The 20,542-nt window shown below is 36.8% G+C and overlaps 5 protein-coding genes across 5 annotated transcripts; 1 reads left to right on the top strand and 4 right to left on the bottom strand.

The window, feature by feature from the left end:
* Positions 1 to 46: 46 nt before the first annotated feature.
* Positions 47 to 10,153, bottom strand: lvsB (PH and BEACH domain-containing protein; the record flags this gene model as incomplete). The annotated part of the gene is made up of 8 exons (XM_020578123.1): positions 47 to 850; positions 936 to 6,520; positions 6,649 to 7,973; positions 7,997 to 8,112; positions 8,205 to 8,408; positions 8,679 to 9,067; positions 9,176 to 9,509; positions 9,581 to 10,153. The coding sequence occupies 8 exons, from the start codon at positions 10,151 to 10,153 to the stop codon at positions 47 to 49; spliced, it is 9,330 nt and encodes a 3,109-aa protein (XP_020432571.1).
* A 541-nt stretch (positions 10,154 to 10,694) lies between these two features.
* Positions 10,695 to 11,942, bottom strand: PPL_07287 (uncharacterized protein; the record flags this gene model as incomplete). The annotated part of the gene is made up of 3 exons (XM_020578124.1): positions 10,695 to 10,831; positions 10,882 to 11,295; positions 11,915 to 11,942. The coding sequence occupies 3 exons, from the start codon at positions 11,940 to 11,942 to the stop codon at positions 10,695 to 10,697; spliced, it is 579 nt and encodes a 192-aa protein (XP_020432572.1).
* Positions 11,943 to 12,167: 225 nt separating this feature from the next.
* Positions 12,168 to 14,442, top strand: serS (seryl-tRNA synthetase; the record flags this gene model as incomplete). Its single annotated transcript, XM_020578125.1, has 3 exons — positions 12,168 to 12,183; positions 12,637 to 12,780; positions 13,238 to 14,442. The coding sequence occupies 3 exons, from the start codon at positions 12,168 to 12,170 to the stop codon at positions 14,440 to 14,442; spliced, it is 1,365 nt and encodes a 454-aa protein (XP_020432573.1).
* Positions 14,443 to 14,589: 147 nt separating this feature from the next.
* On the bottom strand, positions 14,590 to 15,657 carry syn8B (SNARE domain-containing protein; the record flags this gene model as incomplete). Its single annotated transcript, XM_020578126.1, has 4 exons — positions 14,590 to 14,597; positions 14,748 to 14,919; positions 15,031 to 15,232; positions 15,341 to 15,657. The coding sequence occupies 4 exons, from the start codon at positions 15,655 to 15,657 to the stop codon at positions 14,590 to 14,592; spliced, it is 699 nt and encodes a 232-aa protein (XP_020432574.1).
* A 516-nt stretch (positions 15,658 to 16,173) lies between these two features.
* Positions 16,174 to 20,464, bottom strand: PPL_07290 (uncharacterized protein; the record flags this gene model as incomplete). Its single annotated transcript, XM_020578127.1, has 7 exons — positions 16,174 to 17,906; positions 17,992 to 18,396; positions 18,457 to 18,813; positions 18,876 to 19,211; positions 19,280 to 19,564; positions 19,644 to 20,279; positions 20,341 to 20,464. The coding sequence occupies 7 exons, from the start codon at positions 20,462 to 20,464 to the stop codon at positions 16,174 to 16,176; spliced, it is 3,876 nt and encodes a 1,291-aa protein (XP_020432575.1).
* Between the last annotated feature and the right edge of the window lie 78 nt (positions 20,465 to 20,542).

A 20,542-nucleotide genomic window follows, 5' to 3' on the forward strand; every position in this document is an offset into this window, starting at 1 on the left:
GTTGTAATTGTTTTATTTATTTATATTTTTTAATAGTTTAATATTATTAACCAACTAATGCTGAGTAACCATCGAATGACTTGGAACTCCAACATTCAAGTGTACCAGTTGCATCACCTACTATCAGTTGTGTATGATCTTTACTAACACCAACTGCAGTCACTGGATTCTTGGTGGACAACACTCTGATTTTCGTGAGATTCCATGCATTCCATAGAACAATCTTACCGGACTCCATACCTGTGATCAACAAGTTGGTCACTACACCCTCAATGCCAGATGTGAACACCATACAGTTGATACGATCGTTAGGAATCGGTACACGAGAGATCAAATCACCTTTGGGTGACCAGAGTCTGAGTGCACCGTGGTCACCGGTAATGTTGGTCTCGGCAGAGGCAGTGTAGTTGGTAGTTGGCGATACTTGTACACAGGTTACAGGATTGTCATGTGGTAAGCTCATTACGTAGGAAAGTCTATTGAGATCCCACACGATGCAACTGTGATCTTTGGAACCACTAACAATGACACTGAACTCCTGTGACACTGTTACACAGAGAATCGAATCGGTATGTCCATAGAGCTTAGACCAGAGCGTGAGATTGTCACCACGCTCTTTTCTAGTCATAAAGGTTCCATCGCTGTTAGAACGTTTCCAAACCTTGATAGTACCAGAAGTTCCACCTGTAACAAATAATCTTCCATTCTTTGTAATATCACAACAAATAATATCATCATTGACAACTTCAATCAATGAAATCACCTTTCCAGTATCCAATGAACAGATTCTCAAATTTTGATCCCAATGTCCCCATGACACAAATTTATTTGTATCTGGATAGAATAGAATCTAATTGGCACAAAAAATAAAAATAAAAAGTAAGTAACAATTATTATTATTATTATTAAAATAATATATATTATTTGATAATTACCTTTTGTGATGATAATGGAATTGGTGTATCACTTGAAATACCAATGAAACCAACTGGATTACGAATTGACCACATTGGATATTGATTTAATTTCAATGGGTTGGTGTAGACAGCATCCTGTAGGGTTTTCGATGACTTTCTCCAACTCTTTTGTGGATGTGGTTTGGTGAAGATCTGTTTGGGTGTTTGACCATAGCTGTGAATCTGTGCAATGGTGGCATCTCTTGTGAGCTGATCTTCGATGGTATCAATGTCGACGGCACCCTCGTAGGTCAATGGGAAGAACATATTGAATGCTTTGGCAGCTGCTTCACCCTGTTGTTTGTATCCAAACATCAAGTCGATCCAATTGTTAAGATTCTCAGAGACATACTTGGATTCCAGTGCTTCGAGATGTTTCTTAATGAAGAGACGTGCGTCGCCTTTGGCCCAAGGTGGCAACACGACATCCTCAACACGAATTCCATCTTGCTTGACACCCATATCGAATTGATTGGAGTTTACAAGGAACTCTGGAAGGTAAAAGAATTCTGGGATCAACTCTTTGACGTCGGAGCTAGAGATCGAGGAGGAAAGACGCCACGACTGGCAGATCGAGTGGAATGCACGATCGGGTACGTCGAAACGACCACCTTGGAAATCGATGAAATACGAGGAAAACGGTTGAAGACGAACCAGGAAATGAAGTACCGAACCAATGTTGGAATAGTGAGAACCGTAGTGGTATGGCTTCTCGTTTGTCTCTTGGAGGTAGTTGAACTTCTCAACGAATTTCTTGAGACGCTGTGGATCTTGTGCACCCATTGGCTTGGTGAGATCACGGAATGTCTCGGGATTGTCGAGATCCAACTCCTCAGATTCATAGTCTCTGAGGATGAATGGGAAGATTGGATACTGTGTGAGATCATTGAATGAACGACCCGCCAATGTATTGAGATGCATGAGATACTCAAAGTTTGAGATGAGTCCATGTTGCCATTTCTTGGTGATCGACATCTTGATGATATTTCCTTGTACTTCGGCTGCATAGTCCACACGATTTGGAAGTGGTTTCGACATGATTTGATCGTAGACCAAGTCACGATCGCTTGGCTTATTGAAGGCGAATAGATATGCTTTGTGAGGAACACCACTTCCCAAGAAGATTTCGATAGCACTGTTCTTGAGAACATGACGACGCTTGTGAATCTCAATGATATCCTCATAGGACATGGTAATGTGTTTTCCTGTGGACATTGATGATTTTCTCGATTTCTGAGATCCGCCACTGTTGTTGTTATTGTTACTGCTACTGGCGTTGAGCGAATTAGATTTCTGCGATGAAGATTCACTGAGCAGTTCATCCATAAAGTAGACGTTCAAGTCACCGATTAACAACTCACCGTTACGCTGGAAGAACGGGGAGACATTGGCGCATGGGAATGAACCATTCACTTTCTCACCAATCATAAGATTGTCAAACGATGAGTAGGAATCGTGTGATCCATGAAGATTGTTGGTTGACCAATGTAGATTCTCATCTTTCGAGACACGGCTTATGATTGTATTGGAAGGTGTCTTTGTCAACTCACTTGGAATGGCGAGATGTGTCATTTCCGAACGCTGAGTGATTCGCTTCATTCTGTTACGCATACGATGCGAACCCTCGGTTGGGTCCAGTTTCCACTTGGTGGAAGGAGTAGTTTCCCAGATGGCACGTTCATGGGTAACCTTTTTAATGAGCGCCTTCCACTGATTATGGAAGAATCGTTTCGATTCTCTAGTCTGATAGTAATAGGCAATCGATGATTTCTCGGTCTGAGCTTTCAGTTGCAACAGTGATTCCGTCAACTTTTTGGTGGATTTCGAAATATCGAGATTGTTGGTGATAATCTTTTGCTTATTCTTCTGGGTGTCTAGATACTGCAGTTTCCATTCACGCTTCGATTGATTGTGACGTTCCTCCCACTTTTTATATTCATTCTCGACGTATTGTGCTTGGTAGCGGTAGAGAATCTCGCGGGTGTCGGTAGTCGACCAATTCTGGCAATCGAAAACCTTCTTGAGGAAGTCAGGTCCTGCACCTTGGTAGATCATATACCAAAGTTTTGTGGTGACCTTGTTGAGTGGATCGTCCTCGGGTAGCTGGAGGAAACGCTGGGTGGTATGGAGCAATGCCACCAAGAAGTCTTCTTCTGGCATCAACACACTGATGGGTGACTGCGGGATGGTTGGCAGCGATGCAACCGACACATTGTAGACCGATCCAAGATTTGCGGTATCAATGCCAATCAGCAATGAGAGAGTGAGAATATTGCTATCGGAATACTCGCGCAAAGTCAACAATTGATAGATCAACTTGCCAAGCAATGAGCGGGCAGAGTATTGTGTTGAGAATGGATTCAAATAGTTGTAGTTATACTGAGGAAGTTTCTTATTGGAGAGAGCGATAATAAGAGTAGTAATGAAAGCGTCATTGCTGAAGAGATTCGCTTCTTTGATCCATTCTTGAATGTAGGAATTTTTCTTCTTTTTCGTTTGCTGGTGGCCAGAGGTGTCGTACGAAGAGGAGTCAGAGTCTTCATTGGATTCGTCATTCGAAGAAATGTAGGCAAATTGATAGTGTTCAGCCATTGACAGATCGATAACTGGCGAATCAACAACATGTCCAGTGATTCCGGTGGATTTCGGTGTTGGCGGAGCAGAGTCTGGCGAAGCCGATACAAATGGTTTGGTTGGTGTGCTGCTAGCAGAGAGTATTGAGTTCTTTCCAGAGATGACATTGGATTTCTCTTGGTAGCAAAGAGTGTTGATGGCGAGAATCGAAATCTTTTCAAATTGTGAGACCAGCGATTCCACTGAAACGAATGTATGATTCTCATTGAAGAAAGTAATGACATTCTGCATGACACGTCGCTGTAGGAAACAGATGTATTCATAGTCCATCTTGGTATTCAAATGTATGATAACCAAGATGTCACGAAGTAGATTGGCATCTTGATTCTTGACACCGTAGAGTGCAATCTCATTCAATAGCAAAAGAACGGCTTCCTCCGATTTCCAACTGTCTTCCTTCTGGAATTGGTCAAGGTGACTCGGTGTAGATGATTCGCTGCTGTTGTTGTTGTTGTTGTTGGTATGATTATTTCTATTGAATGCCTGGCTGAAGAGTAAATTCTTTCGCTTCACAAAGTTGCTGGAGAGAATATCGACAAGACGATGGATCAACTCTTGCTCTAACATCAACTGTGAGAATTGGTCATGTACGAAAATGTGGTGAATGATCTTGATGACTATGTGTTGTGCTTCGTAGGTACAGTTGCACAGAATAATCAAAATGGTAACCAAGACACCTGGATACTTTAGTTCCCAATCCTTTGAGATCGATTTAAAGTAGTTTTTGACAGAGATGTCTTGGTTGTATGGTTTACCAAATAGAATACAAAACAAAACTCCAAAGATCTCTTCGGTGAGAGAATACGACAACAACTGGTGACCCAACAAGTGGAATCCCTTCAACTTTTGGAAGTGAATATTAATGGATGGAACCTTTAGGAAAAGATCGATAACCTTGAGGAATAGTATACGAATTGGGATAGATTCATTTACCAACAATCCGAAAATAGATTCCAAACTGCAGATCGAATGGAACTCTTCGATGACCGAGTGGTCGGATCGACTGAGAATGTCGAGCAGTAGTGTCAATATGGAGATACGCATTGATTCGTGAAGTGACGGTGCGAGAGGAGTCGATTGTCCAGAGGAGGGTGGCGATGTCGAGAGTGGGGTCGATACATTTGAGCTATTATTAGTGCCATTACCAGAGTCGATTGAGAATGTCTGACTGTTGTTGATAGCCTGCATCAAGTAGGTATTCGACTTTTTACGACGTGCCTGTCCTGTTGGTTTGCCTTTTGGACTGGTCTCTAACAAGTAGGAAATCAGTAGATTCAAATCGTCGTTGATCTTTGGTGGACGATGTTTGATTGAATCCAAGATGGACATGAGCAATGGGATGATTTCAAGTGGAACATCATCCTCGCGACATATCTTCAAGATGATCTCAAAGGCATCGGCTTGTCGGAATTTGATTATGTTGAAATCATGATTCTCATGCAATCCAGACACCAACTTATCGAGAGATTCAAACAACTTCTTTTGGTCGACAAGTGAAGCACGACGCCATATGTCCCACTCCAATAAAAAGTGTTTCAAAGCCAAAACATTTTGAACTACACCGTTGATGAAATGACTGGAGGTACGAGTGGATTGTACACCTACAAAAGAAAAGAGAATGGAGAGTAGTCCTTCATCCAATGGCCATCTCTTTTTGCGGATGAGATGGCTTACCATTTGATATCCATAGATCTCTTTCATGTCCATCGTATTCTGCTGGTGGTTGGCAACCACCGATTGAAGAAGTCGCAGACTGGATCGTTGGAACTCCTTGTCCTGTGATATCGCCATTAGGTAGATAATGACACTGACACCACCAGTGTCTGCAACTTGATCTTTGATTCCACGCTGACAGATAACGCCTGGAGGCAACGGACTTGGAAGTCCGGTTTGAAGCAGCGATACATAGTTGGCAGAGAGTTGTTGGATGTTGTTGACTTTAACAGGTGCGATGGCACCTCCTACCACACTGGCTATCGTTGACATGGCCGATGTCGACATGATCGATTGAGTCGTATTCATATCCATCGATTGATGATGGTGATGTTCACCACCAAAGGTCGATCGACTATCACGACGAATAAGTCCACGACTGGAACTTGACGACAGCAATGACGATGTGCTGGCAGTCATTGTCATGGAGCGAGACGGATCCGTTCCGCTAGTCATACTATCGCGAATAGATGAAGATCGCTTGAGGAATGACAGACTGTCACTCGATTGCTGTGGTTGTGCAGAGACGTGAGTGATTGCCTCAGACTTGTTATTCATAATGCGATGCGCTTTGGTCACACGTAGACACTTGGCAGAGAGAATCGATAGTATTTTATCGTGCAGCGAATGAAGATGTGCAACGGTTGGTGTATGAAGATGTTCAATCAGAATTGGATGCAATTTAGTGTGTTTGTCCATTGGCGGTTGAATGTTCTCAACCGAAGTGATATCGACTTTCAGTCCACGGTAATGATCCGGTCCCAGCAGGTAGAGATAGAATATCTCCTTGTCCGTTGGAAGATCCTCAAAGATATAGGCATTTCCAAGATGCCAGTTGGTTATGTTATAGAAATCTTTGAATGGGACGGCGGCGTTGGAACCACCGAATCTAACAAACAACGACATCATCTGAGTCTTTGGATAGGTGAATCCAAATTGACTGCGCAAACAGCCATTGACATACATCTTGACGTGTGTCTTTTTCTGAGGAGTACTGGCACCAGGTGTATTCATTCCAGTGTGAGTCAAGCACAAGTGATAGAAAGTATCGGGATGGAAAAAGAATTCCGAAAATGTATGTTGCTCCATAGTGGCACCACTCTGAATGATTCTGTACGACACAATTCCATTGTCCAACAATATCTGAAATTCACAAGTCTTATCCTTGAAACCAACTACCACACCTTCCATACTATATAAAAATATAGGTTGTTTATCTATATAGTTATAGTTAATTAATTAGTTGTGTTGTTGATAATTAAAATGAATATTATATAGATTGTTTGTTATTTGTACTTACTTATTTTCAAAACGGGCGATGAAAATCTAAACCAAAAAGATATACCGAAACCTTTGAGTGGTGGCCAAGTACGTTCTCCATAGCCAGGAATGTCAATGCATTCCAGTGATGACTTTGACATCTCAGCATAGTAGGTTGGGAGGTTATCACGGTTCGATACTTTGACGAGGAGGTTTAGCAAGTCGATTGGGTAGTCTTTGACACGGAGCAGCTGGAAGTATTTGCGGAACTCTTGGAGTGTTAGATTGTGACCGGCCAAACACTGTATGAGTTCGAGTAGTAGTGGTTTCAATTGCTCTTTCTTTCCGCCAAACAAATGAGTACTGTTATTGATCAACAGCGGTTTGAAATAATCGACGATATCAATCAGCAATGACGACAGTGTTTTAGTGTTGAACAACGAACAGTTGGCAAGGAAGATGATTTCCTTGAGGATGTAGCACGATGACTTTGACTCCATCTTTTGAATCTGCTCTTCGGTTCCACCCATCAGTCGGATGATCAGTTTGAAAATCTCGGGATTCTCAATCGTGAGTGAATCACGGCATTGCTGACAATGGAAGTAGCGCTCCTGTGCCAAAGCAAGTGAACTCTTCTCTGGGAGTCGCGAAGTCGAGTGGATCTGTGGAGCACCACTTATTCTCACCTCTGTCGCCAAGTCCAACGATGTATAGGTTGGAATGGGTGGAGGTGTAGTCGATAGAGTCGGACGCTCGAAATCATTGGTATAGGAGCGTCCTCTTCTGACTGGCGACGCCAAAGCATTAGCCATATGAGCATTCACCAACAATGGACTATCAATAGAATCACTACTTCTATCAAGAGAATCTGATAATTGTTGTGTTTGTGGTTGTGGTTGTACAATAATAATCGAATTACCATTGTTATTATTATTGTTGCTGTTGTTGTTGTTGTTATTCTGTTGATTCTTGTTGGCTATTGCAATACTAAAATCTTTTGAGGAGAACGATGAGTTGGTTGGGAAGAAACTGGAGATTGGCGAATAAACAGAGAGGAGAGAACCTTCCTCGAGAGAATGTTGCTCGCATGAAGGTGGCCAACTTCCACTGACCGCCATATTGAGTAAACTGTCACAGAGCGATGCAGAGTAGACTCCCTCCATGTAACCACAGCCACCAAGTGTATTGGAGAGAGTTGAAAACTGAATTTCCTCTCGGAAATACTTTTGATTGTCGGGATTACTCTTCATTACCGCTGAGAGGGTGTCAATCAGCACCTTGAGGAAGAAGAATATCTCATTGTTGGTAGTCTTTGATTTGTACTTGGAGTTGCCACTGCCCGGTCCACCTACGCTACCGCCCACTGCCGATCCATTGCCATTCATCATCATACTATTGGAAGTCATATTACTATTATTATTATTGATATTTACACATCGACTGATTCCATCCAGTATGGAGACACACCAAGTGAATCCACCCGCAGAAATAAATGAACTCTTTGCATTGTAATTCTTATGAAATATATAACACATTGCTGCCAGAATATCTATTATCAAAAAAAAAAAATGTTAGTAAAATGATATACAGAGATAGTTCTGTTTGTTTCCAACAACACCTACTCTTTCTCATGGTTAATACTTTGGAATCAAGAGTAGTTGCTCCTCCATTCGATTGGAGTACTTCAACTAGGTCGGTAATGATTTTCGATTCGATACGAAGATCGCCAATTGCAAGTGTCGAGATTACCTGTAGCGATTGTTGAATGAGATATTCGTCGGGCAGTAGTTTGTAGAGAAGTCGCAATCCACCCGATTCAACAAAGAGCGATTGTATGTGGTTGGACTGTGTGAAGAACTCGAGGAGCAACGACAACAAGCTGATTTCAATTCTGTACAGTACAAACAGTTTGTTGCTGCTGCTCGGAAAGTGACGTCCGGGAATCAGTTGGAGACAGAGTGCCAGCTCCTCGGGACTGCTCTCGAGAACCGGCTCGAAAGGCAGCTGCTGTGGATCCACCAGGTATCTAAAGAGAATCTCGAGCAGTCCCGATTTTCTCAGTGTTTCGCGGTTGATCTTTGACTTGGAGAGCAGTTCCGTCATGTGTTGGCTTACCAACAGCACTGTCGAGGGCATCTTACACTCGAGCAGCGTCACATAGAACTTTATCTCCAGCTCCTTGATCTGATTCTTTGCGAGCATTTCATCCATCATCTCGAGAATCAACTTTCGATTCGACAGGTTGAGATGCTCGAATTGCGAAAAGAATATCTTGAATGGCTCGAGCTTGTGGAACACCCCAATACTATCTTCACTGCTGCCGTTGATCAAGTCAAAGTTGTCTTGTGATCCATTGCTCTGTTGTTCCAGCGAGAGTGTCAAACTCATATAGAATATTCCCTTTATACATTTCAACAACTCTGTTTTCATCTCCTCTGAATTCGTGATTGAAAATACATTGATAAAAATATTGAAAACTTTCAACGATGTCTTGGCTATATTATCTATAAATTAATAATTAGATTCAAATGTTTTAGTTAGTTAATCAATTCAATTTGATTAATCATGTTATGTTACAATAATGACGATGATGATGATGATGATGATCATACTTGGTTGATAAATTGAATCTTGTGGACTATTATTATTGGGGTGATCCAAGTATAATTCTTTTCGGACGGGTACAAAGAGGAGATTGCATGCAACGTTGATTATGTCTAGTTTGTTCTTCAAACTGCCATAGTCTGCGATATAGATGAATGTGTTTAAAAGAATAGAATAACCATTGTTGGCATCGAAATCGTCGTGTAGCAATACCATCAATCTTGAAGAACTCTTTACAGTATATACAATAACCTGTGATAACTCAATGATTGTCGAAACCGGTAGTTTAATTGTCTGTCTTTCTTGTTCACCTAATACATTTAATAGTAACTCAATCAATTTCTTTTAAAATAAAATGATTGTTAATAAATATATTTAAAAAAGATAGGTAATAATAATAATAATAAACTTACTTTATCATGTATTAAACTCATTGAATCTAATGAATGACAACAACTTGACATGATTTGTGCGAATGTTCTTACTAGTTGACTTGGAATGAGTGGTGAGAATGTAGGATCGCCTGATTGGAATGTAAATGTTTCGATTAACATTGAAATCGAGTCAGACGATCGTAAAAACTCTTGTAGATTAACTTTATCCTTCAAAATATTTCCTAAAATCTTTAATATATGATAACTAACATTTACTGTTGGTGATAATTCATTTGTTGATCTTGGAAACTGTTGTTGATGCTGCTGCTGTTGTTGCTGTTGTTGCTGTTGTTGTAAAAGTAATTGCTGTTCAAAACTATTTGTTAATTCTTGATTAAAACTTAATGGATTCTGTTGTTGTTGTTGTTGTTGCTGTTGTTCATTTACAAATATTGGACTTTGTTGTTGTTGTTGCTGCTGCTGTTGCTGTTGCTGTTGTTGTTCAAGTTGAAAAGGTGGTGGAGGTATTGACATGCTACTATTTAATGTTGGTGACCATTGTGATGATGATCGAAAATTGTTTAGTGTATTCAAATCGTTGCCAAGTCCCATTAATGAGGGAGGCAGTGGCGACAAATAGAAAAATGAATTGATACTCTGGAAAGGTGGAATCACAGTTGCTATCTGCTTGTTGTTATTTGAAAATATAGGTGAATAATTATTGTCATATCCATAGTTATTGTAATTGTAGCTGTTGTAATTGTTGTTATTGTTGTAGCTATATGGTGTTGTTGCTGCTGCTGCTGTTGTTGTTATGCTCGCCAGAGTGTAGTTGTTGTTGTTGTTGTTGTTGCTGTTGCTGTTGTTGACGCCAGCGCCAGTCGTGTAACTTCCGGTGGTTGGTGTGACCGATGCCGGCGATGACTGTGAAGAAGATGCCGCTAGTATACGGTGTAATATTACAATGAGTAGTCGACCAAACGAGAGGGGAATACCCTTGGATGTGCCACGCGTCAATATGTCGAGCGCGGCCAGGAGGAGTGGCGCCTCGCCAGCCTGCGAGTTTCCAGAGAGGTATCCAACCAGCTCATTAGTGGAGACACGCTTGCTGTGCAGCACTTGACTGAGCTCCTCGACGAATCGCTTCGATATGTTACGGTTGATGTCCTCCACTGTCATGCCGCCGAGCAGTGTCAACGGTAGCAGCTGGTGTGGCACTTCGTTGTACAGTGAGACAAACACCTTGAGGAACTCGACAAGCGATAGCATTGCATCTTGATGAACAACACTCTGTACATACGATTGCCAGAGAGTGTTGATCACCACCGAACTGTGCATACCGCCACTCATCATTCCGATGCCACCACTACTGTTACCACTACCACCAGTGGCAACTCCATCTTTACTCAATAGATTTCCAGATGATCCAACCGAACTTAAAGATGATACATTCAATAAATTATTACTACTTCCACTTCTTGTATTGCTATTACCACCACCACCAATGCTACCGATATTGCTACTATTATTATTATTGTTGTTGTTGTTGTTGTTACTATTTGAAATATTAAAACCACTTGTTATATTATTATTATTATTATTGCTATTATTTATAGTTGAACTGGTAATATTGTTGTTGCTATTATTATTATTATTATTTCCAAAACTAGTATAACCATAACCAAAACTACTGCTAGTTGGATTGATACTATTATTATTATTGAAATTGAAACTTGACATTTGTTTAACTTTTGCTAATATATTATATATAATATATTATATTGCTATTATAAACATGATCATTAAATATAAATATAAATATATAGATTTTTATAGAAAATAAATAAATTTTAAATAGAGATATATAGATAGATTAGATTATGTGTAAAATATCCAAATATCATAAATTTTTATATTTTCTTTTCTCCTTTCTGTTTTAGGTTTTCTAATTTCTTTTTTTTTTTTTTTTTTTTTTTTTTTTGACAATTTTTAATATTAAAATTAAAAATAAATTTATTTTTAAAAAAATACAATAAAATCAATAAGTAAAAAAAAAAAAAATGAAAAATTATTGGAGAAGTTTTTGAATTGTAGGCACACAAAACAAAGATCTTTAAATTGTTTAATATTCTATAAATAAATAAGTAAGTGAATTATTATTATTATTTATGATTGATTGATATACAAACAAAAAAGATAAAAAAGAAAAAAACAAACTTAAAACTAAACTAAACTTGAAACAGAACTGACTGATTGTTTTTTTATTATAATTTTTAATTGTAATATCACTTTAGGTAGTTTAGGATTCATTGTTTATTTTTTTTTAAAACAAAATAATATCTTTTGTTTTTTTTCTTTAATAAAAAAAAATACAATAGGATGAGCACAGTATTAGACCCATTAAATTTAGCAAAACATGCAAACAATGAAAAAATTGAAAACAAATATCTGTCAATAATTAACGTGTGTTTATCCAAACTTTGATTTATTTTGATTGTTTAATACCCTTGTTTGTTGTTGTTTTCACAACCAAACTTTGTATCATATCACTTCATTGTCGATAATTATTTTGTCAAACAAAACCAAAAACCATATGATGATTGGGTAAAGTGTAAATACTTGAAAAATGGATCATTTATGGTGTAACTCAATAACATTAATTAACAAAGTATTCTTTGTTCTTTTTCAGTCCGTTCATTATTTATTTGTTTGGCTCATAATTAATATTTATATCTTTTTATTAAAATAAAATATAATTTTATTTGGACATTCAACATATAAATCATGTAACGTAACTATCTATCTTCAAACAACAAGTTCAACTTTTTAAAGTCAACTGAACTGATGTTAAAATCGATGCCGACTTTGAGAGTGAAAAAAAAAAAAAATGAAAAAAATCATATGAATAACTGCTGGGTTCGCTCGTTGAATGCACCTCCATACCAAAAAAAATTTTCAAACATTTTTCTTTTATTTTTTTAATTCTTTTTTTTAATTTTTTTTTTTAAGTGAAAAAACCAACAAAATCATTTACTATATTTATTTTATTTTTATTTTTATTCACATAATATATTTATATAATATTAATATATAAGATAAGATGGGTTTAGATATTGTTATGTTCCGTGCCCCAGATAAGGGTGGAAATCCAGATTTGATTCGTTTATCTCAAGAGAGACGTTTCAAGCCAGTCGAGACCGTACAAACCGTCATCGATTTAGATATGAAGCTTAGAGATGGTATGATCATATTATATCAACCAATCAATCAATCAATCAACAGCAACAAAATCAACAACAGGCTTAGATTTATTTGGAATTCTTTCATAAACGATTCGATATAATTATATCAAATTTTAGGAATATTGTCATCATAGATAAACCATCTTTATAAAGATGACTGACAATTACACTATCCATCTCATCTATTTATATTGTATAAGATAATCATCTAAAATAGTGGAGTAGAATAGAGTAGATGAGATAGAATATTATATTATATTCTTAGATAAATACCAATTTGGATAAATAGATTGGATTTTGATTTGATTAGTTTAAATTAGATTATAATAGATCATCTTAATTTGTTACCAAAACATATGTTGTTGATTGGATTGAATATTAAAAAAAAAAAAAAAAAAAAAAAAAAAAGAAATTTTAATTAATCAAAAAACAATTTGTTATTTTTTTATTATAGCTAAATATCGTTTAGATCAAACCAATGCTGAATATACTAAAGTAAATAAAGAATTGGCAATTAAGAAGAAGGCAGGTGAATCAGGTGAGGAAGTCGATAAATTGGTAGCTAGAGCCGCTGAGATCGATAAGAATATCGTTGCTTACAAGTTGGAATGCGCTCAAGCCGAAGACGAGTTGAAGAAGGCTATCAAGCCAATCGGTAATATCGTACACGAGTCTGTACCAGTCTCGAACAACGAAGACAACAACCAGGTCGTCCGTACCTGGGGTGAGCCAAAGACACAGAAGGATCTGTTGCATCACCACGAGCTGCTCGAGATGATCGACGGTTACGACTTGGTGCGTGGAACCAACGTGTCCGGTCACCGTTGCTACTTCTTGAAGGGTGTCGGTGTCGAGTTGAACTTGGCCATCATCAACTACGGTTTGGCGTTCCTCAAGAAGCGTAGCTACACTCACTTGCAGACCCCGTTCTTCATGCGTAAGGAGATCATGGCCGAGACTGCCCAGTTGGAGCAGTTCGACGAGGAACTCTACAAGATTGTCGGTGGTGCACAGGGCGAGGAGAACGAGAAGTACTTGATCGCCACCTCCGAGCAGCCAATCTCTTCGTATCACCGTGGAGAGTGGATCGAGGAGAAGGACTTGCCAAAGATGTACTCTGGTTACTCCACTTGTTTCCGTAAGGAGGCCGGTGCACACGGTCGTGACGTCTGGGGAATCTTCCGTGTACATCAATTCGAGAAGATCGAGCAGTTTGTCATCACCAAGCCCGAGGATTCCTGGGCTATGCACGAGCAGATGATTGCCACCGCCGAGGCATTCTACCAGGAGCTCGGATTGCCATACCAGGTGATCTCGATTGTTTCCGGTGCACTCAATAATGCCGCCGCCAAGAAGTACGATCTCGAAGGTTGGTTCCCAGGTTACAACCAGTACCGTGAGCTCGTCTCCTGCTCCAACTGTACCGACTATCAATCGCGTGATCTCGAGATTCGTTGCGGTATGAAGAAGCAAGGACAACAACAAAAGAAATACGTACACATGTTAAACTCTACTTTGGCTGCCACTACACGTGTCATCTGTTGTATTCTTGAAAACTATCAAACCGAAGGTGGAATCAACGTACCAAAGGTACTTCAACCATACATGGGAGGTGTTGAATTCATCCCATTCGTCAAACCAAAGCCAAAGCAAAAGTAAATCAGAATATATGGTTTAGGTAATATTACAAATATTTACTGAATAAGTAAGAAAATCAATAAATAAATCCAAAATAATAATAATTTAAAAACAAAACAAAACAAAACAATGTTACATTTTTGATAAATAATAATAATAATCGAACATTCATTCACCTTTTATTTAAAAATTTAACAATGTTTTGGATCGTTATATATCTTACAACCAGAGTCTGCATTGAGAGAAGAAGAAGTAATAAAGAGGAATGAAGGTTAGCTATATTGTTATGTTTGATATCAATGAATAATGATGATGATGATAGTTACCAGTTGCAAGTAAAACAATAATAAATATAATTAATAGTACAATACAAATGATCATACCGCAACTGCTGGCATTCTCTTTGAGGATATTCATCTTTGAGTTTGTATGTTGAATTCTGCTGGTTGTTCTATCAACTCCAATTTCGACATCATCCAACAATTGGTTATGTATTTCCTATATAGGTAAAATAAAATATTATTATTAATATTATTCTGTTGTGTGTTCGGTGGTGGTGGTGGTGGACACCAATGATGATTATCATCACCTATTATTAAGTTAACCTACAAGTTCTGTATTCATTGCAGAAGCCATATTCTTTTGTCTCATCAATGAGTTTGAGAGTAAATCTAATGCTTGGTCATGCTCTTGCATGACGGTGTTGTTCTGATTAAAAAGTTGTTGATTATTAAAGTTTTGAGTGAATTCATTGTCCTTGGCTTGCTTTCCCCATGCTCTCTTTGAAGATGCATCTCCCATCAATTCATTTCTATCATTATTATTATTAATGTTATAAACTTAATATTAATATAAAATCTAGATCACATATAATGGTAATGATGATGATGATGATGATTATCTTTTCCTTTTTCCTTACCTTGCAAAGTTATTGTTGGCAGCATTCTCAAATTGATTTGTAAGATTATTCTTTTGAGTTCCGAGTTGTTCGACCATTGCATTTCTTCGCATTTTCTCTTTATCGGTGATTCTAAGGTTACCATATACAAGTGCATCCTTTAGTCTAGCCAAATCATTGCTGAGATTCGACAGTGCTCTTCTGATGTTTGGTGCCGTCTGTTTCTGAACTGCACCCGGATTGTTTCTCTGTTGTACCTCAAAAGATTTAACCTCTGTAACTAATTGCTGTAGTTGTCTAGATGCATTATCATATTCATATTCCCAAGAATCTCCCATTTTTCTATTATAATCTATCTATCTTTCTATCTATCAACAATATTCTTAATCTATTCTTTTCTATCTTTATAAATATATATATATTCTATTGATATTTGTTTGATTGAATGAATCGAACAACTAACTAAACTAACTAACTTAATAATGACTGATAACTGACTGATAATAGAAAAATGAAATTTTGTTTTTTTGTTTTCTTTTTTGCAAATCTAATGAATCTAATCTGATGAAATGAAGAAGAACAACAAGTGAGTGTGGATGTCTGATGAATGATGAATGTTTTATTTGCTTGTATTTGTATAAAAGTGAAATTAAAATAATTAATAATAACTAAATGTAAATAAACATTATAAAAAAAGCCCCCGATATGATTGTTTTTTCCTGATTTTTGAAAAAAAAAAAACAAAAAAATAATTTCGAAAAATCGCATCAAAATTCCAAATTTTTTTTTTAATTAATCACTTTTCTAACAAACATTGACCTCAATTTTATTTTATTTATTTTTTGAGACTGTCATTAATTATTATTCAATGCTTTCATTTTCATTTGGATTCTCTTCATCTCTTTTTTACTCTTTTGTTTACGTTTGATAAAGATGGCGCCACCGATCGCCAATGAGAGTAACACTATTGCACCAACTACTATACCTGCGATCGCACCATTACTCAGTTTCTTCTTTGGTTGGCAAAGCTTTGATGTACCGTCATTATCGACATCGACAAGCACAGAGAAATCGGGATCGATTTGCAAGCTCTCTCCAAACGATGGTGTACGTATTGCCATGTGAATACTGCTGTATTGATAGGTCTGTTTATCACTACTGGCATCATCGGTATCGTGGAGTGTTACAATGGTTGAGCGGTTATCGAGTAGTACGGTGTTGATGAATGTTCCATAGAGACTGTGATCGTCGATATTGAGCTTGATCCACTGTCCATTGTTATTGTGTCCAGATACTCTACTGGAACATGAGTCTGAATCGGTTGAGATCGATGCTTCGAAAACTATATCCATTAGATTATCCATCGCTGAGAATGGATATGCCGAGAGAGATGCCGTGAATTTTATAGAGTATGGTAGGAGCGTTATGTTTTGACCGGCAAATTCAATGGTAGTTCCATCCTTGATGAATAAAAGAGTGGTGTTTACAACGGTAGAATTACTTCCAATCTTTAGTTCAGTGCTGTAGTGATAAGCAATACCATTGTCATTGGACAGGTTTTCAAATTTCCAGTTGGCCGATGTCATGTTGTAACTTTTCAAAACCACTCCAATCGGTGATAGTTCATTGATTTCTACGATACTTATCGAGATATGAGTATCATCTATTTCGATATAGGTTGTGGGAGTTGGTTCAGGAAGAGGAGGTACAATTGGAATAACTTTGGAGGAACAATATGGACCAACCCAATCTTTACTTGTACAAACACAGGTACTATTAACGCAGTTTCCATGAATACAATTTCGAGAGTTACAATCTTTGTTTGGAGTTGCAGTTGGATTTGGAGTCGAAGTTGGATTTGGAGTTGAAGTTGGATTTGGAGATGTGGTTGGTTCGAGCGGTCCGTAGTTTGACATTGGCACTAGTTCAATTGTATTGGAGTAGATATCAGAGAATAGTCTTACACGGAACTTTGCTGATTGTATATGTGTATCACCAATGATGAACGTTGGAAGCGTGATAAGCACACCAGCTCCATATCTTTGGTTTATGTTTATACTCTGGAATAAATCTTGTCCATAGTCAATTTCTCCAATAATTGGTTCTCCAGTTTCATCTGTTCCAAGAGAATTTCCAGAAACGAAAACCGACCCACCAGTTACAGGGAAACTGGTATAGGAGGTCAAAGTAGGATCTGCGTTCAATGTGAATGTTCTTTCGATATAAAAGGTTGAGCCATTGGTCATCATATCTTGCGGAGAGTATCCATTGATTTGAAGTTGATTATCCAAGATACCGTATACAGATATAAAGAAATTTTCAATACCAATACCATATGGCATTTGGAATCTGGCTGTGTAGTTTGAAAAGGTGGTATTATAACTTTTTCGCTCTGTGGCTATTCTAACAGTATCCGGTTGAGATGAAAGGTAAACATATGGGTTGTGTCTGTCAGATAGTCCTAAATTTCCATCGCCATCTTTTGTAGTCATATTGATCTCTACTACTCTCGATCTCACACCAACATCAATTACACTTGGACTTATTGAAAAATATACTAAAGTGGGTGGTGATGTAAATACTTGATCTGGAAATTAAGAATATAAAAAGTTGATTTAGAAAAATGTTTTTTAAAAAAAAATTAATATCGATTTATAACAGTTATAACATACTTGGACAAATTAAATTTATAGTTAATTGATTATCATCTTTACCACCAACAATAGTAGCCAATCGCCAGATTATATTTTGATTTAATCTAACGGATCCTTGATCGTAGAGTTCAATATTGGAGATGAAAAACTTTTGAGTTCTGCAAATCTCCTTAACTTCAAAACTTAACTGATACACTCCAAGATTTTCATCGCCAGATATTCTGTTCTTTTTTTCGATGATAAAGTGTCTTGGTTCCAAATCAAACGAAGAAACTACAGAGATATTTGCATCTCTGAAACCATTTGGGAAATCCTCAATTGTGATATTCCATCCAATAAGCATATTGCCAGAACCACTTAACACAACATTTGTAGTTGGATATGCTAATATCGATGTAACGATAGGTAGTAGCATATCTCCCTCTTTGAACATAATTAGTAAATTATATATTTTGAAGAGATAGATGTAGCGGTACTACTTACTTGATTTAGATATAGTTAAAATCGATGATCTACCAACAACAGTGGCTAAAATTGTATTATTAAACGATGCATATGGTGTGACAATAGTGTATGGCAGTTCACCTGAATTAAATTGTTTTGGAATTCCAAAAGGAATTTCATGCATATTTGTTTCACTATTAAAGATTCCTTGGAATGTTAAAAATTGATTTTGATAGTCTCTGTCAATTAACTCTGAGTCTCCAATCACTAAAATTGGTGTGAAATTTGCAAGAATGTTTGTAAATTGTAAATTTAATACATTTATAAAATTTCCAGTTATATCAATATTCTGGTGTGTGAAATTGATTGAATAAAAATCATCCAAAATAATATTTGCTGTATGAAAATAAATAGTTAATAAAATTGATTTTTTATATTAGTTGTTTGTATTTACTTACGATATATATCCGAAGGTAAAACAGGGAAAGTTTTCAATAGAGAATTTAGGTAGGTACTGGAAAAATAGATTGCATTAACTGCTGATGGACTTGTCTCATCATACACCATTAAATATGCTTTTAATGGGAATGGTTTGTCGAAAGTCGATTTCACTACTATTTCGAATATACCATTATAAAGAGATCCACTGACTAAATTGTAACTTTTGAATACCAATCCAGAGTATTCCATCATTATTATTTTATAATATGATGTAATATTAACTTGTAATATAAAAGTAAAAGAGTTAATTGGAATATAGTTGATCATATGAACTACAACATTTGAATTATTATCTTGTTTTTGGTTTTAAAAATAAAATATTAGAAACTAAAGAATATAAATAGAATAATCAATAACATACAGTTTCTATCTAATGTAAGAACACCTGATTTATCATAGATCCCATTGTTGATATAGTTTGATATCCAAGGACCTTGAGAGAATTTCGATGTATAGAAACTTGTTGACCAAGAGTAAGAAAAGTCGGGATATAACAATTGCCAACCATATGGGAATGTATAACTGAGGTCAAAAGTGTTTTCTTCAAGATAACCATTGTTAAGTTCACCAAAATGAATTTGTAAAGAAAATAGCATCCCCAGAGAATCAACACCTCTAGTTGTAGAAAGTGAACCAGGGATGTCACCTAAATACATATAAAATATGAAAAAAAGTTAATTTAAAGGGTAAAGTCTTTTAAAAAATTTTTTTTAATATATACATACTTGGTGATACTATTGATATGTTTTGAGGATTGGATAAAGTTGAAGTAGTTTTAGAGACAGAATATATTGAAAAAAAGTTTGTGTGATCTATAGCAAGGGTAGAACTTGCCATATATGTTGAGTATGTACCATTTCCTTTGACCAATTTCCATGATTGTTGGATAAAATTTTGACCTATTACATAGGCCAAAACAGAAGACAATCTTGGAGTCTCTATAAAAAGGAGTGATTGATAGTTTTGATAGAGTTGGTCCATTTTAATAGTGGCATTCTCTGGTGGGTAGTGTGTTAATGAAGAAATGATTGTTCCATTATCTTGACCTTCAATTGGGAAAAGTGAATCGAATTCCAAAGTAAATGACTTTGACATATTGAATGTTTGTTGAATATCTACTGATATTGGTGGATTTGAGGTGTAGTCAGTTTTTGGGAATTTTGAGATCGTCAATGTGAATTGATTGTTGATTGGCTTAAGCTGGGCGACTCTACACATATAAACTAATGAAGTACAGACTATTGGAAATGGTTCCATTAGTGGATCAGCTTCCAAAGTGAATGTTAAATACATTGAAAAAGTATAGGGATTATAATATGTCTTGTATCTCTTTAATAATTTTAAATCAAAAGTTGCAGGATCTATAAATTGAAAAGATATTAATTATTTTTCAAAGTTGTTTAAATAATAAATAATATATACCTAAACAATTATAAGTAGAAATACTAAATAGTTGGTTTTCTAAGTAGAAGGAAAACATATTATTTCCAATATTCATTGTGGAATTCAGGAAAAATAACTGTGCTGTAAGTGATGTTGATCCCATTTCGTCGACCGACAAGTCAAAAACGTTTGGACCCGGAGAAAAGTCTAAAGCATTGATTTTCTTGGTATCACTCATAAA

Source organism: Heterostelium album, assembly GCF_000004825.1.
Source record: "Heterostelium album PN500 unplaced genomic scaffold PPL_scaffold6, whole genome shotgun sequence".
NCBI classification, from domain to species: domain Eukaryota; phylum Evosea; class Eumycetozoa; order Acytosteliales; family Acytosteliaceae; genus Heterostelium; species Heterostelium album.